Raw genomic sequence first — 13,827 nt, forward strand, 5'->3', positions numbered from 1 at the left:
TACGAATAAAAGTTATTACAAACCAAGTTTGATAAATAAAGCGGAAGCAATTAAGTTCGAAAATAAAGTTTCCAACATAGTTTGATACAGTGCCAAGTAGGATCACAGTCCACAAAAGCAAAGATAGGGATTAATAAAGAAGCCTGCCCAAGGCTTACTCCTCATCCACGGCGGGATAGAAGCAACTCTTGCAATAACCATGATACATAGTGCCATCTGCAACAATGGGAAATAAAACCCTGAGTACAAGAAGGTACTCAGCTAGACTTACCCGTCATGAACCAGAAATAAAATGACTCCAAGGATTATGCAAGGCTGTATCATTGGACGTAACTCGACGACATTTTGCATAAAAGCAATTGACTCATTGCACAATTTCGATTCCTTTATCAAGTTAATTATAACTATCCATTTCTAGATTAGCAACTATCCTGTGCCAAACATGTGGTATATCAATTTAAAAGCATACAATAGTAACCATAGTAGGTATTGTACTTCCATATTCATCCAAACCATCATATTCCATAACATAGTTACTACGATGTTGGGACTAGCCAAGTTTCTCACTATCTGGGAGAGACGGCGATTCGAATCGATTTCAACCAGCTGGGAATTTATTCCTAACACAAACCTAGGTCTACCAGCCATGATAGCCTTAGGTCACCTTTGGTACAACTCAGCCACGATAGCCTTAGGTCACCTTTGGTACAACTCAGGTACACATTTCATGGGTCCGTACCATGCCACACAATCTGGAACACCAGATGCCAGGACGTTCAGGCCTAGCCTGCCCTTGGGCTCAGTCTGATAGTTCCCCAGAAGGAGCGCACAATAGAACGGTTCCCGGCCTAAGTTGAATTACTTGGCTTCGCGATCGAAACGAGTTATCCGGCCAACTAAGTGAGAGGCATGCGTTCAATCTTGTCATAAGCGCCAACAACAGTACGGTCCTTAATCGACACAGACGGGGATAGATCCACACCCAAGACCTCCATGTCTTGTTGCTTCTCTATCGACTTCCCGTCCGGTCTCAATTTTCTTTTACCCCATGGTTCTATTCCACGATAGCAAATATAGCCAACCGTGCTCCGGTGTCCACCTATATCTCGCAGGTGATAGGACATCACCTGACTTCTACCGGTCTAAGCATGGCTAAGCATATATTCGATCCTAGACCTATACCGGTTAAAGGTGTAATATCTAGACAAGGAATTTATATGCATCAAGTGGTTCCATTCAACTCTTATAACCTAATGCATCAATCATAAGTACTTAAGTAAACATTTATAAATTACTGGGAGACTTAGAATGCTCCAGGGCTTGCCTCATAGAAAGGAAGTAGGGCGGTGGTCAGGACACTCTGGAAGCTCTTTAGGGTTCTGCTCCACGCCTTCGGGAGCTACGGCCTGCGGATTCTCCTACTGGTCCCCTTCCTCTGCTTCTTCGAATTCCAGCAACGTTACCTCTTCCTCCGATCCTAGATGCATGAATATGGCATGAGTATTATGAATGCATATATGTTAACAAGTGCATCATGTTTATTGAGTAGGTGCATATCTCTTCTCGATTATTTAATTATCTACTTCCACAATGCATCGATTATACCACAAAACAACAGCTACTTGTTTCACTCATAACTGGAGTTCTACTAATCCAAATACAGTAAGCTTAGACTTTCCGAAAAGCTTATCAAATTATCTACAACTTTGTTATTAAGCATTTTTACAGCAAACATCATCCCTATCATGCAACTTATCCAACTACATAATCTGTCCAGAAGCTAATCTAATTCGCATTACAATGTAACAATACTTCTACTTCATGTAATCATTCAAAGTTTGACAACATGAAGTCTACCAACAGTTTAAGCATACCAAATACATCCAAGAAAATATAATGGTGAAGCCTAAACTATTTCTTTATATGCCTTTATTATTTTATTTGGATACATAGGTTAAATAATAAATATATATCAAATGTGCATAAAAAATTCTTAAAACTTTACAGTGCCTTACTAATGCTATCAAAGGACTACTGTAAAAATTTCATGTCATTTTGCCAAGTAGAACATCCTATACAAAAATGGCAAGGCAGCAAGGCTTGAAATATCATAAATGGAAAACCCTATTGAAAAGTGTCAAGCAATAGATTTCCTATTTTTCTTAGCATCCATATGGTACTAGGATTACCTCCAACAAATTTCATGAATTTTGGATTCATAAATAATTTATAAAAATTCATACAAGGATTAACTATTCATAAAAGAAAAATCTATAACTATAAATCTACACATGCACTGATCCTCAAATTTTTACTAGAGTTCATATATGACAAGAATAGCTTACCACAAAAATTTCATAATTTTTGGAGCACAGGAACTCTAGATATAAAATAAACAAATTTGCATGCATTCAAAAGCACATTTCAAATTTCTATTTAAATCTCCAAAAATTTCTACTGCAAATGTTAAGAACATATTTTTTCTAAATACTACACTTCCTAAGGAACACTAACAAATTTATTTCACAATTTTTGAAGCTACCAAATTGAAGATACAAAAATTACAAAACAACACCAGATCTAGATTTAAATGAACTAGCCTATTCTACTCCTGTCGCTGACCGGTGGGACCCGCTGGTCAGCAGGGCCCGCCTGTCAGTGAAACCAAAACAGAGCCGGCAGCGCTGAGCAAGCTTGTGCAGCCACAGCTCATCGACGGTGAGTTTGCCGGCGGTGAGGTCTTCACGACATGACCCCCACTATCTCCCGGACCTATTGACCTACTTGACCGAGCCTATCGTCGGAGCTAAGCACGGTGGCGGCATTCATGGCGGCACGGCGGAGCCAGACAACGGCGCTACACCGATGGAGACCACAACGAAGCACTAAAAGGCGTGGACGAGCTTCCATGGGCTCAGGCGAACCTATCACACAAGGTTGCACAGCCGACGGTGGAGGGAGGTGCCCCAGCCACGGTGACGGGCACGGCGGTGATGCTCCGGTGAGCTTGCGCATGGCACTATTGCTTACCAAGTGCGATCAGCGAGCACGGGTGGAGGCGGTGAGTCACGGGAGCTCTGGTGGAGGCATTGCAGTGGTGGAGAAGCGACAAGGGCGAGCTGGCGTTGGCTATGGCGACGGCGGCGCTGCGAGAGCTCGGCTGCTGCTGCAGCGAGGAAATGGGGCCGAGGCGAGGCGATTGGAGAGCTAGGCTGAGTGCGGGTGGGTGCGGGTTAGCGCAGGTGACTTAAATGCGCTCACTGGCCAGGCTCTGTCGCGCTGGGCAGGGCGACGGCGACGCACGGCCAACCTCGCGTCCACGCGGCGGCCAAGGCCTGAACCGGTCGGCCACTGAAGCTCTCCATTCAGTTCGTCAGTTAAGCCAAAACTAAGCCTGACGACGTGACTTTGAGTTGAATTTGTCATCGATACAGGGTGATTCAGTGAATGATTTTTAAACGAAAATTGTAGCCCTAAGTACCATCTCCAATTGTTATTAAAGGATCATGCTCCAACACTCAACCAAACTCGAGTTATTTCATTCCAAAGTTCGACTGTCAGTCAGTCAGGGTTCATGACTTAGCAAGAATTTGCTAAGTGTTGCAAATGTTGATTTTTCTGATTTTTGTGATCCAATTTCACACATGTTAGGAGCTGAATCAGTTAATGACCTAAAAATAAAAGTTGTTCCTTATAGCAAATACTACAACTTTGCTTTAGTGATCTCCTCCATGCAAGGTCTCTAACACCTAGTTCAAACTTGGTCAAACAAGCTACATTCAAAAGATGGTACATACTTAAACTATGACATAATGACCTAATTAGCCCTAGCCATAAATACCAAAGTTGTTCATGATGATATTCTAAACATGTTTAAGCTATTTGCAAGGTCACACAATCATCTACATGTTTACACTCATGATCATATGCACATACACATGGAAACATGAAATAATAAGAATGTTGCATATGTTTCAATCAAATGTTTCAAGTGTCAAAGCTTATATATGAATGCTTTATGATCATGCTCATGCTCATGCTATGCAAGTCAAGTTATGCAAGGCTAACACCCGAGGTGTTATAGGTGCTATCTGAGTTGGCCTTCTCAAACTCAGCAAGTTTGGCAACCTTCTCTGCCAACTTAGATTGCAAGCCTGAGCAGGACTTGCATGCACCGAGCAACCTAGAATGAGACTTCAGCTCATCACATTCATCAAGCAAAACATCATACTTGGATTGCAAGTCAGAGAGGTTAGACATGTGTATAGCGCACTCATCGCACTCCTCCTCCTCTGACACCACTACTCCACTCTTGGCAAGCTCCAACTCCTTCAAAGCAACCTCTAGCTGGTCCTTAAACTCTTTTCTCTCACGGGCAGCACGCTTGAGCAACTTATCTTGACTCATCAATGTATCATTCATAGTATCAAGCTCAAGCATAAGTGAGTCAAGTGTGGGCGGTACCTTGTTTTCATCGTCATCGATGTCGACGTCCTTTTTGAGCTTTGCTCCACCATCAACCGCCATAGTGCAAAACCCACCACGGTTTGCACCGGTGACAAAGCAGAGACCGTTTAGCTTGTCCTCGCGCTTCTTCTCGGACTCATCGTCGATCGAGGGAGAAGAAGAGTGATCATTATCGGAGTCGTTGTCGAGGTCGCTGAGGGAGGTGAGGAAGGCGCGTTCTTGAGCTTTGGCCTTCCTGTGGTACGCCTTCTTGATCGCCTCCTTGTCGAAGCCGCCCTTGGCCTTGTGCTTGCCGGAGGTGTAGTCGCACTTATCCTTGCGCTTGCCGAAGTCATACTTGTTGGTGAAGGGCTTCTTCTTGGGGCAGTGCGCGACAAAGTGGTCTGGATCTCCACATCCATAGCATCCCTCCTTCGGACCACCACTGCGTCGGCGGTTCAAACGGTTGTTGTGAAATCGAGAGAACCGACTAATGATGAGTGCCAACTCATCATCCCCAAGAGACTCCAGCTGCTCCTCTATGACTGACATCAAACACAACAAAGAGAATGAAGCTTGTGAAGGGTTAGTCAATGAACTTGAATCACTACCTGAGACCAAAGCCATGATTGGTGCAGAAGGATTCTTGAGCTTGGCTTGGGTTTGGTAGTCGATCTCTGTGGACTTGAGCTTGCTGAAAAACTCGTCGATGGTAAGGGTGTCGTAGTTGGCTGACTCGATGATCGCCGACACCTTCACATCCCATACCTTTCGATCAAGGGCATAGAGAAGCTTGAGCGCCCTCTCATGATCACTATAAGGTAGGTTGGCCTTGTTCGCTTTCATTTTGTTGACGATAGTCTGAAAGCGGGAAAACATGGCATCGATGGACTCGCCATCAAGCTGAGAGAAGTTCTCGTACTCATGCTTGTATGTCTCGTAGAGTCTGGTCTTGACCTGTGCGGTCCCCTCATGATAGATCTGAAGCCTCACCTAGATCTCTCAAGCTATAGTACAATCGGAGACACGCTCGAACTCAGAAAGTGAAAGACTCAAGAAAAGCACACTGCAAGCTTTGCTATTTGCGTTGTACCAATCCTTGTGATCCTAGGTGGTACGGGCCGCAATAGGGAGCACAATGTAAGTAGCATCCTCACAAATTTCCTAGATGAGCCAATCAATCCCCTGGAGATGCGCAGACATGCGGATCTTCCAATAAGGATAGTTGGACCCATCAAAGTACGGTGGTTTGCCAGAACCACACTCCATGTCGCCTTCGTGGATCACGGACCGATTAAGGTGGAATGATCCTTAACCGACTCTGATACCAATTGAAGGACCGGAAATGGTGACCAGAGGGGGGGGGGGGTGAATGGGAGCCTCAAATTTCTTTTGAAATCTTCGACCACTGTCCCAATATTAATCCCCAAAAAGTATACACGATAGACTTGATGACCACGACCCTAGAGAAGGGTGGATGCTCCCTCAGAACACAGCGGGTCACCACAAAGCAAATGGAACATAGATCGGAGCCCAAACAAGCAAACTCCCAAAAGAAAACAGCACTGCCCCTGCAAATATCGGACACATCCGGTATTATATCGGACATGTCCGGTATTTTCGAACACGTCCGGTATTTTCAGCAGCAAGCTAACCAAGGGAGAAAAATCCAAAACCCTGTCAAACGGTGTCTAAAAAACATGAAATTTTTAACCATAGCTCTTAGACACCAAGGAAAGGTCTCCACCAAATTTCAGCTCAAAACTCCAAAGTTATAAATATCGGACATGTCCTATATCATATCGGACGCATCCGGTATGAGCGAGCAGTTTCTCGGGAAAAATCAAATCAAGCCATAACTTGATCAAATCAACTCCAAATGACTTGAAACTTTGCACAAGGGTTCACAATAGAGTAGACAGGCAACCTCTAAAGGATCATGGCCTGAGACAAACTCTAACTCTGTGAATCGAAGGAATTGAAGAATCCCCCAAAAAATAGGTCAAGAACTAAAATTGCCCGGATCTACGATCTCGTGAGGAATTAGTGGATTTCCTTCGGTGGAAAGCTTCCACTCATGTGATTGATCGATCCAAGGCAACAAGAACGAACCAAAACAATCCCAAAACAAAGAATCGAGAGGGGAAACAAGAGGGGACAAAGGAGCTCGTGAAGAACACCAAAATCACATCAAGAACATAACTAAATCATGAATCCCAGAGGGCATACGGTGGTTACAGCCACCAATTCCTTCAAAACCATGTCACAATTTGAGTTGTGGACCTCTCTCATACATGGAAGCAAACTAGAGGAAGAAACCCTAAAGGAGAAAAATGAAAACTAGAGGAGGTAAGGGAGATGGGGGCTTCCTCATCCTATTTAACAGGGCTATTACACATTCCCAGTTTTGCCCCTGGATACAAATGAGTTGAACCGCTAAGCCTAAGGGCGTTGTTGTCCAACCCGGTGTAATCTTGATCCGACAACCACCGTGCCTTCTCATCGGTAGCTTCGCTTCGACGCGAACTCCCCCATGCCGCCACGTGCTGTCCGTCCCTCCTCGGAACCTCCACTCAGGTTTTGAGGCCCAAACCCGTAAACCGTCCATCCAATGGTTTTGAGACCCAAACCATCAAACCGTCTACGGGTAGCATACTCCATACGCGTCCCCCGCCATCCGACGCGTGTCACCGCCGTCCTCGATCGGCCAGCCCACCAAGTCCTCCTGAGCCTCACTCGACTCGCGCGTCTGCCGTCTTGACCCGGTCAACACCATCACTCCATGTCTTCTTGCACTTGTTGATGTCCCAAGTGTTAGCCACTATGGCTAGTCACCCGGCCTCTGGGTCCCTCGGTCCAAGCCTCACATCCGTCCTTCACCGCTCCTGGTCTGTCGGCACAGCACATCCTCCTTGACCTTCACCTCGCCGTCGACCACCGCATCTAAGCTCCACACCTGCACAACACAAGCCAAAAGACATGTCGCACACATAGCTTTTGCCATGGTAGGGTTAGTCACCACTCAACCCACTTCATGGATCACATTGACAATCACTCATCATAAAATGAACACACAAGGGTACTTGTCAACCTTGTGTTCACAAGCTAATTAGTATAGGTGCAACACTGCTGCTCCCAAGGTGCAGTACTGCCGCACTGCTGCATTGCCTCACAAAAATTGTAGCACTATCGCGCTGAAAGGTCCTAATGGCTAGAGGGGGATGAATAGCCTATTGAAAATTTCTACAACAACACTTAACAAAGATGTTAGACAATTAAACGGCGAAGCGAGTGTTGCGCTAGCCTACTAAAAATGCAAGCCACCTACCACAATTCTAGTGACTATAATCTCTAAGTACACAATGACTATGTCACTATACTAAGTTAGTATGCTCTCAAAGACTGACTAAAGAGCTACACTAACCACTGGACCCGACACAAGCTTGCTCTCAAAACTAATTACACTAAGGAGCGAAGGAACACTAGAAATGTAAATGCAAGAGAGGTGGTGTCGGTGCAGAAAGTGACCAAGTAAATATTTATAGTTTTGCCGCACGTTGTGATCGGAGGTGGCCTAACACTCAATGACATAGGGTTTATACTAGTTCAGGCAATGTGCCCTATGTCTAGTTTGAGTCGGTCGATGACTTTATTCCTAAGCCTTGGTGCTCGGAGTTTGCAGTGGGGTTACAAACAAGAAGGAGAAAGATGGGGTGCACGAGAGGTCTGGTTGGCTCCGATCGGAAGGGCTGAGAGCGACAGGAGCTCCTCTATGAGCTAAGTGTTCAAGCGTATGCTTGAGGTCCGAACCTAGCAGTTCTGTTTTTGTGAGCTAGTGAACTTGATCGATCTAGATTAACTTGTATGAACTTGAATCCACTGAATGTTGGGAGAGAGCACATCCCCTTTTATAGATGAAGGGGATGGCCTTATAAGTGAGAGGGAGAGAGTTTGTATGCTTCTAAGTCTTGTTGCCCATGTTGGTGGGTACAGGAGGATGGTAGGCGCCCACAACACTGTTGGATGTTGGTTGTATGTGGGAGGTTATGTCGTCTTATTTCTGAAATGGCAGATGTCGGCACCAGCATATACTATTGATGCCCAGAGGCATGTGAGGAGTTTCACCATGTTGACTCGGTACGATAAATCTTGGTGCCCACAACACCGTCGATGCCTAGAGGCATGTGGGGGGCCTTACCGTATGGGAGTTAACGGCGCCCACAACACTGTAGAGGAAAATGTTGGTGCCTACAATACTATTTGTGTTAGGGCAGTTGCAGAGTATTGTTCCTACAGGTGATAGGGTACGGTCCTTGGTATCATGGTTTGACTTCAGCGCCTTGCCTTGCTTTCTTCGTTCATTCCCTGGTCCTTTGTGGGCGGGCATCCCTGGTCAGTTGGTCCTAGTTGGCTCTAGTTGCGCTAGTCGGAGAAGAGCGGTGTGCAGGGCTTCTATGTACCCTGGTCGGAGATGTGGGGTCAGAGTCGAAAGTAGTGCTTGGGTCAGGCCTTCTGATTGGATAGGCTATCTAGAATCGGCTAGAGTCTAAAGTGAGCGCTCGGGTCAAAGAGGTGGGCCAGAGTTGACAAGCGAACGTTGTTCCTCCTCGGCCAGACCTTTCAGTCGGTGATTGGACCACCCTTCTGGCCTGTTTTTTAGACTCTTGGGCCAGCCCATGAGTTGCGTGCTGTCTGCTTGGGCTGAGCCTTTGTGGGGAAGCCAGTCTACGAGGGACCCCAGGTTTATGAACCCAACAGGAGCCCCTAAGCCCCCAGGTGATTTGGGCAGAATTGTCTAGGGGATTTTTGCCTTGATGGTGGGTGCATGCGAGCGCACCCTTAGGTATAGTCCCCGAGCCCCCGGGCGGTTTGGGCAGAACCATTTGGGGGGTGTTTATTTCAGCGGGCCTGTGTGCATGTTTTTTCAGTTGAGATGGAGTTGTTTAACCAAGGCATCATTGTGCAGCCGAGGTGGTTAGTTGTTTTTAGGGATTAGGTGAGACGGAGCTCATGGATCCTGGCGTCGATGTGTGCCGTGGGATCGAGCGAGGCAATTAGTTGTTTAGGGATCAGACGAGATAGATGTCGGGTACCATAAAAAGGGGTCCCCGAAACAAAAGCCGAAAAAATCGCTTAGACCCTGTCAAAATCAAAGCCAAGAGACAACTACTAGCTAACCCCCACCTTGTCCGAGGCTACTGATTCTCCGCCTCACTCGAGGCCTCGTACGAAGGGCCTTGAACAGGGAACCAATTCTCCGTCTCACTCGAGGCCCTGCGCATAAGGCCTCGGATGGGGAACTGATTCTCCATCTCGCTCGGGGCCTCGCACGAAAGGCCTCAGATGAGTTGTCGATTCTTCGCCTCGTTCGAGGCCGGCTCGGCAACAACCCCGTTGCCTCTGCCTCGGCCGATCTGCCTGACAGAATGTCACGTCCAACTAACGCGACCAACCACTCCTGCGATGTTAGCCGGACGATGGCTCGACACAGCAGAGTGACCAACGAGATGGGAGTCGCATCAACACCCTGTTGTCCGGGACAAGATAGGGCAGGGGTTACCGGTCGCTGTGCTCAGCACTGTGCCCACGATTGATGCCCATACTGCACTATGCTACCTAACCCCTGCTCCGAGGATAGCACGGCATGGGGAGTCAAGTCCAGGTACCTGTAGCCTCAGAATCAGTGTACAAGACCAACTACTCCCTTCGAGCCTCGATAATCCACTTCAAGGTCTCAGCAGCCTTAGGATTTGCGCCCACCGAGCCCCCCACGATGGCTCGACCTCGACACCAGCTGAGCCTCGGCTCTTCACACTGTCAACACACAGCGACCAGCATGATGTCTGCCATGCCCTGCATCAAGCTATCACTGAAGCCCCCATGTCGCACAGGATCGAGCATGATTGGCGTGTCGCTCCAGTGCATCAAGGACAAGACCGCTTCGCTGACCATGCCGCCACAGCGACAAGCTACAGGGCTAGGACATGCTGCCTCTATTCGCACGATGCTATGTAGAAACCCCATGTATCACCCCTATCCCTGCTTCCAACTATAAAAGGGAGAGACTAGGGTCATTTCTAGGGAGGCATACACACACAGATAGGAAAGAGGATATAGGAGATAGACAAACACACACACACACATTTGCTTCCTCACCGCGAGAGATGAACATCTCAAGCAACCCACGCCGTTTCACATAGAGACCTAGGGCTAGCTCCCTCTCTTGCCCTACTTGTAACCCCCTACTACAATTACTTCAGTGCAAGGAATACAAGATTGATCTCTCAGACTAGACGTAGGGCACCTCTTGCCTGAACCAGTATAAACCTTGTGTCTCTTTGCATCACCATCTAGGATTAAGGGCACACAATACATTTTCACTAGTTGGTTGAGGGCCTGCCGGTCCAAAACATCAACAGTTGGCACGCCAGGTAGGGGATCTACTATGTGTCATCTTCGTCAACCCACAAGTTCTAGATGGCAGACCCCATGCGACCACTACATCTCGGCATGATAATCTGGTTTGGGAGCCTAGAGTTCATGTCTCTAGGACATGAGTATGATATGGTACTCCTCTCACCTAGAGCCCCACCGACCATTGACGACGTCGTGCCCCAGCAGCCTAGGCGTAGGCAGCGCCCAGGTCGTCGCTCTCATCGTGCTCACCAGGCATGGCATGGATGAGACCACCCTAACCCCGTGCAAGCTCAGGGCGACATGTCGTGCTCCATCGGTATCCCATGCCCAGCTATTGGCACAAGGTTCTCGGTTGGGGACCTATCTAGCCTGAGCCTGGATAGGGGAAAGGCGCCGACAGCGTGCAGCGTTGCCCCATCATCAAGCTCTGCCCCGCCACCTCCTGAGGAGATGACTCCGGCAGAGCAAAGCCCTGCGGTGGCACGTCCTCATCCCCAAGAAAAAGAAAAAGGGTCGCTAGGGAAAGCAGGAGGTCCTCGAGGCCGGCCTAGTCGCGGCCGTAGAGCGCAAGAATCCCCGAGGCCCTAGAGGCCCTAGGCTCTTCGACGATATGCTTTAGAAACCCTGCCCTTACCACCAGGGCTCAGTGAAGCACACCCTCGAAGAGTGCACCATGCTTCGGCGCTACTATGCTAAGATCGGGCTCCCCAACGACAATGCTAAGAAGAGGGGCACCGGCGACAGGGACGATGATAAGGACGATGGGTTCCCCGAGGTGCACAATGCCTTCATGATCTTCGGCGGGCCTTCAGCGTGCCTCACGGCACGCCAGTGAAAGAGGGAGCACCGGGAGGTCTTCTCGGTGAAGGTGGCCGCTCCTCAGTACCTCAACTGGTCTCGGGAGGCGATCACCTTTGATCAAGATGACCACCCTGATTATGTCCCAAACCCCGGGCAGTACCCACTTGTCATCGACCCCATCATCGGCAACACCCGGCTCACTAAGGTGTTGATGGACGGAGGCAGCAACCTCAACATCCTCTACGCCAGCACTCTGGAGCTCCTTGAGCTCAACTGGTCATAGCTCCAAGGCAGTGCCACGCCTTTCCACGTCATCGTGCCGGGGAAACACACGTGACCCCTCGGGCGCATCGACTTACCCATCTGCTTTGGTACTCCCTCCAACTACCGCAAGGAGGTCCTCACCTTTGAGGTAGTTGGGTTCAAGGGAACGTACCACGCCATCCCGGGGCAGCCATGCTATGCCAAGTTCATGGTGGTCCCGAACTACACCTACCTCAAGCTCAAGATGTCGGGCCCCAACGGTGTTATCACTGTCGAGTCCATGTACGAGCATGCATACGACTGCGACGTTGAATGCATCGAGTACACCGAGGCTCTCATGGAGGCCGAGACCCTCATCGTCAACCTCAACCAACTTGGCAGCGAGGCGCCCGATTCCAAGCATCGTGCCAGGACTTTTGAGCCCATAGAGGCCATCAAGCTCGTCCTGGTCGACCCCAATGGCCCCGACGACCAGGCGCTAAGGATCAGCGCCACCCTCAACATCAAATAGGAAGCTGTGCTCATCGACTTTCTTTGCACGAATGCTGATGTATTCGCGTGGAGTCCCTCGGACATGCCGGGCATACCGAGGGAGGTCGCCAAGCACGCCTTGGACATCCAGGCCAGCTCCAAACTAGTGAAGCAACGCCTACGCCGATTCAATGAGGAAAAGCGCAGGGCCATTGGTGAGGAGGTGCAGAAGCTTTTGGCGGCTAGATTCATCAAGGAAGTGTCCCATCTAGAGTGGTTAGCTAATCCTATATTAGTTAAGAAGAAAAATGGAAAGTGGAGAATGTGTGTGGACTACACTGGTTTGAATAAAGCATGTCCAAAAGTCCCTTTCCCATTGCCTCAACTCGACCAAATCATTGACTCCACTGCGAGATGTGAAACCCTATCTTTCCTTGATGCGTATTCCGGTTACCATCAAATCAAGATGAAAGAGTCCGACCAGCTCGCGACTTCTTTCCTCACACCATTCGGCATGTACTGCTATTTGACTATGCCGTTCGGCCTCAGAAACACAGGGGCCACATACCAGTGGTGCATGACCCATGTCTTTGGCGAGAACATCGGGCAAACCATCGAGGCCTACATGGATGACATCATAGTCAAGTCTAGGAAGGCCGGTGATCTCATTGGCGACTTGGAAATAGCCTTCAGATGCCTCAGAGAGAAGGGCATCAAGCTCAACCCCAAGAAGTGTGTCTTCAGGGTCCCCCGAGGCATGCTCTTGGGGTTCATAGTCTCGGAACACGACATTGAGGCCAACCCAGAAAAGGTCTTGGCCATGGCCAACATGGGATCGATCCGGGACCTCAAGGGAGTACAGAGGGTCATGGGATGCCTTGCGGCCTTGAGCCACTTCATCTCGTGCCTTGGCGAAAAAGGCTTGCCTCTGTACCGCTTCTTGAGAAAATCCAAACGCTTTTCTTGGACCCCCAAGGACGAAGAAGCCCTCGCCAAGCTCAAGGCATTACTCACCAATCCTCTCGTCCTAGTACCGCCAGCCAAGGGCGAGGCCCTCTTACTCTACGTCACCGCAATGACCCAGGTGGTCAGCATGGCCATGGTGGTTGAGAGGTAGGAAGAAGGGCATGCCCTACCCATCCAACAACCTGTTTACTTCATCAACGAAGTACTCTCCAAGACTAAGACACGCTACCCCCACATCCAGAAACTGATCTACGCCGTAGTCTTGGCTCGACACAATCTACGTCACTACTTTGAGTCCCACCCTATGACCATGGTGTCATCTTTCCCCCTGGGAGAGATAATCCACAACTGGGAGGCCTCGGGTAGGATAGCCAAGTGGGCCATCGAACTCATGGGGGAAGCCTTGTCTTTTATGCCTCAGAAAGCAATTAAATCTTAGGTCTTGGCTAATTTTGTGGCTGA

At 48.6% G+C, this 13,827-nt stretch overlaps 1 protein-coding gene across 1 annotated transcript; it reads left to right on the forward strand.

Moving 5' to 3' along the window:
• The first annotated feature begins 11,536 nt into the window (after window positions 1-11,536).
• LOC136454942 (uncharacterized) lies at window positions 11,537-12,439 on the forward strand. Its single transcript, XM_066455177.1, has 2 exons — window positions 11,537-11,686; window positions 12,059-12,439. The coding sequence occupies exons 1-2, from the start codon at window positions 11,537-11,539 to the stop codon at window positions 12,437-12,439; spliced, it is 531 nt and encodes a 176-aa protein (XP_066311274.1).
• Window positions 12,440-13,827: the final 1,388 nt, after the last annotated feature.

The sequence above is a fragment of the Miscanthus floridulus genome, chromosome 5 (assembly GCF_019320115.1).
Source record: "Miscanthus floridulus cultivar M001 chromosome 5, ASM1932011v1, whole genome shotgun sequence".
Taxonomy (NCBI): domain Eukaryota; kingdom Viridiplantae; phylum Streptophyta; class Magnoliopsida; order Poales; family Poaceae; genus Miscanthus; species Miscanthus floridulus.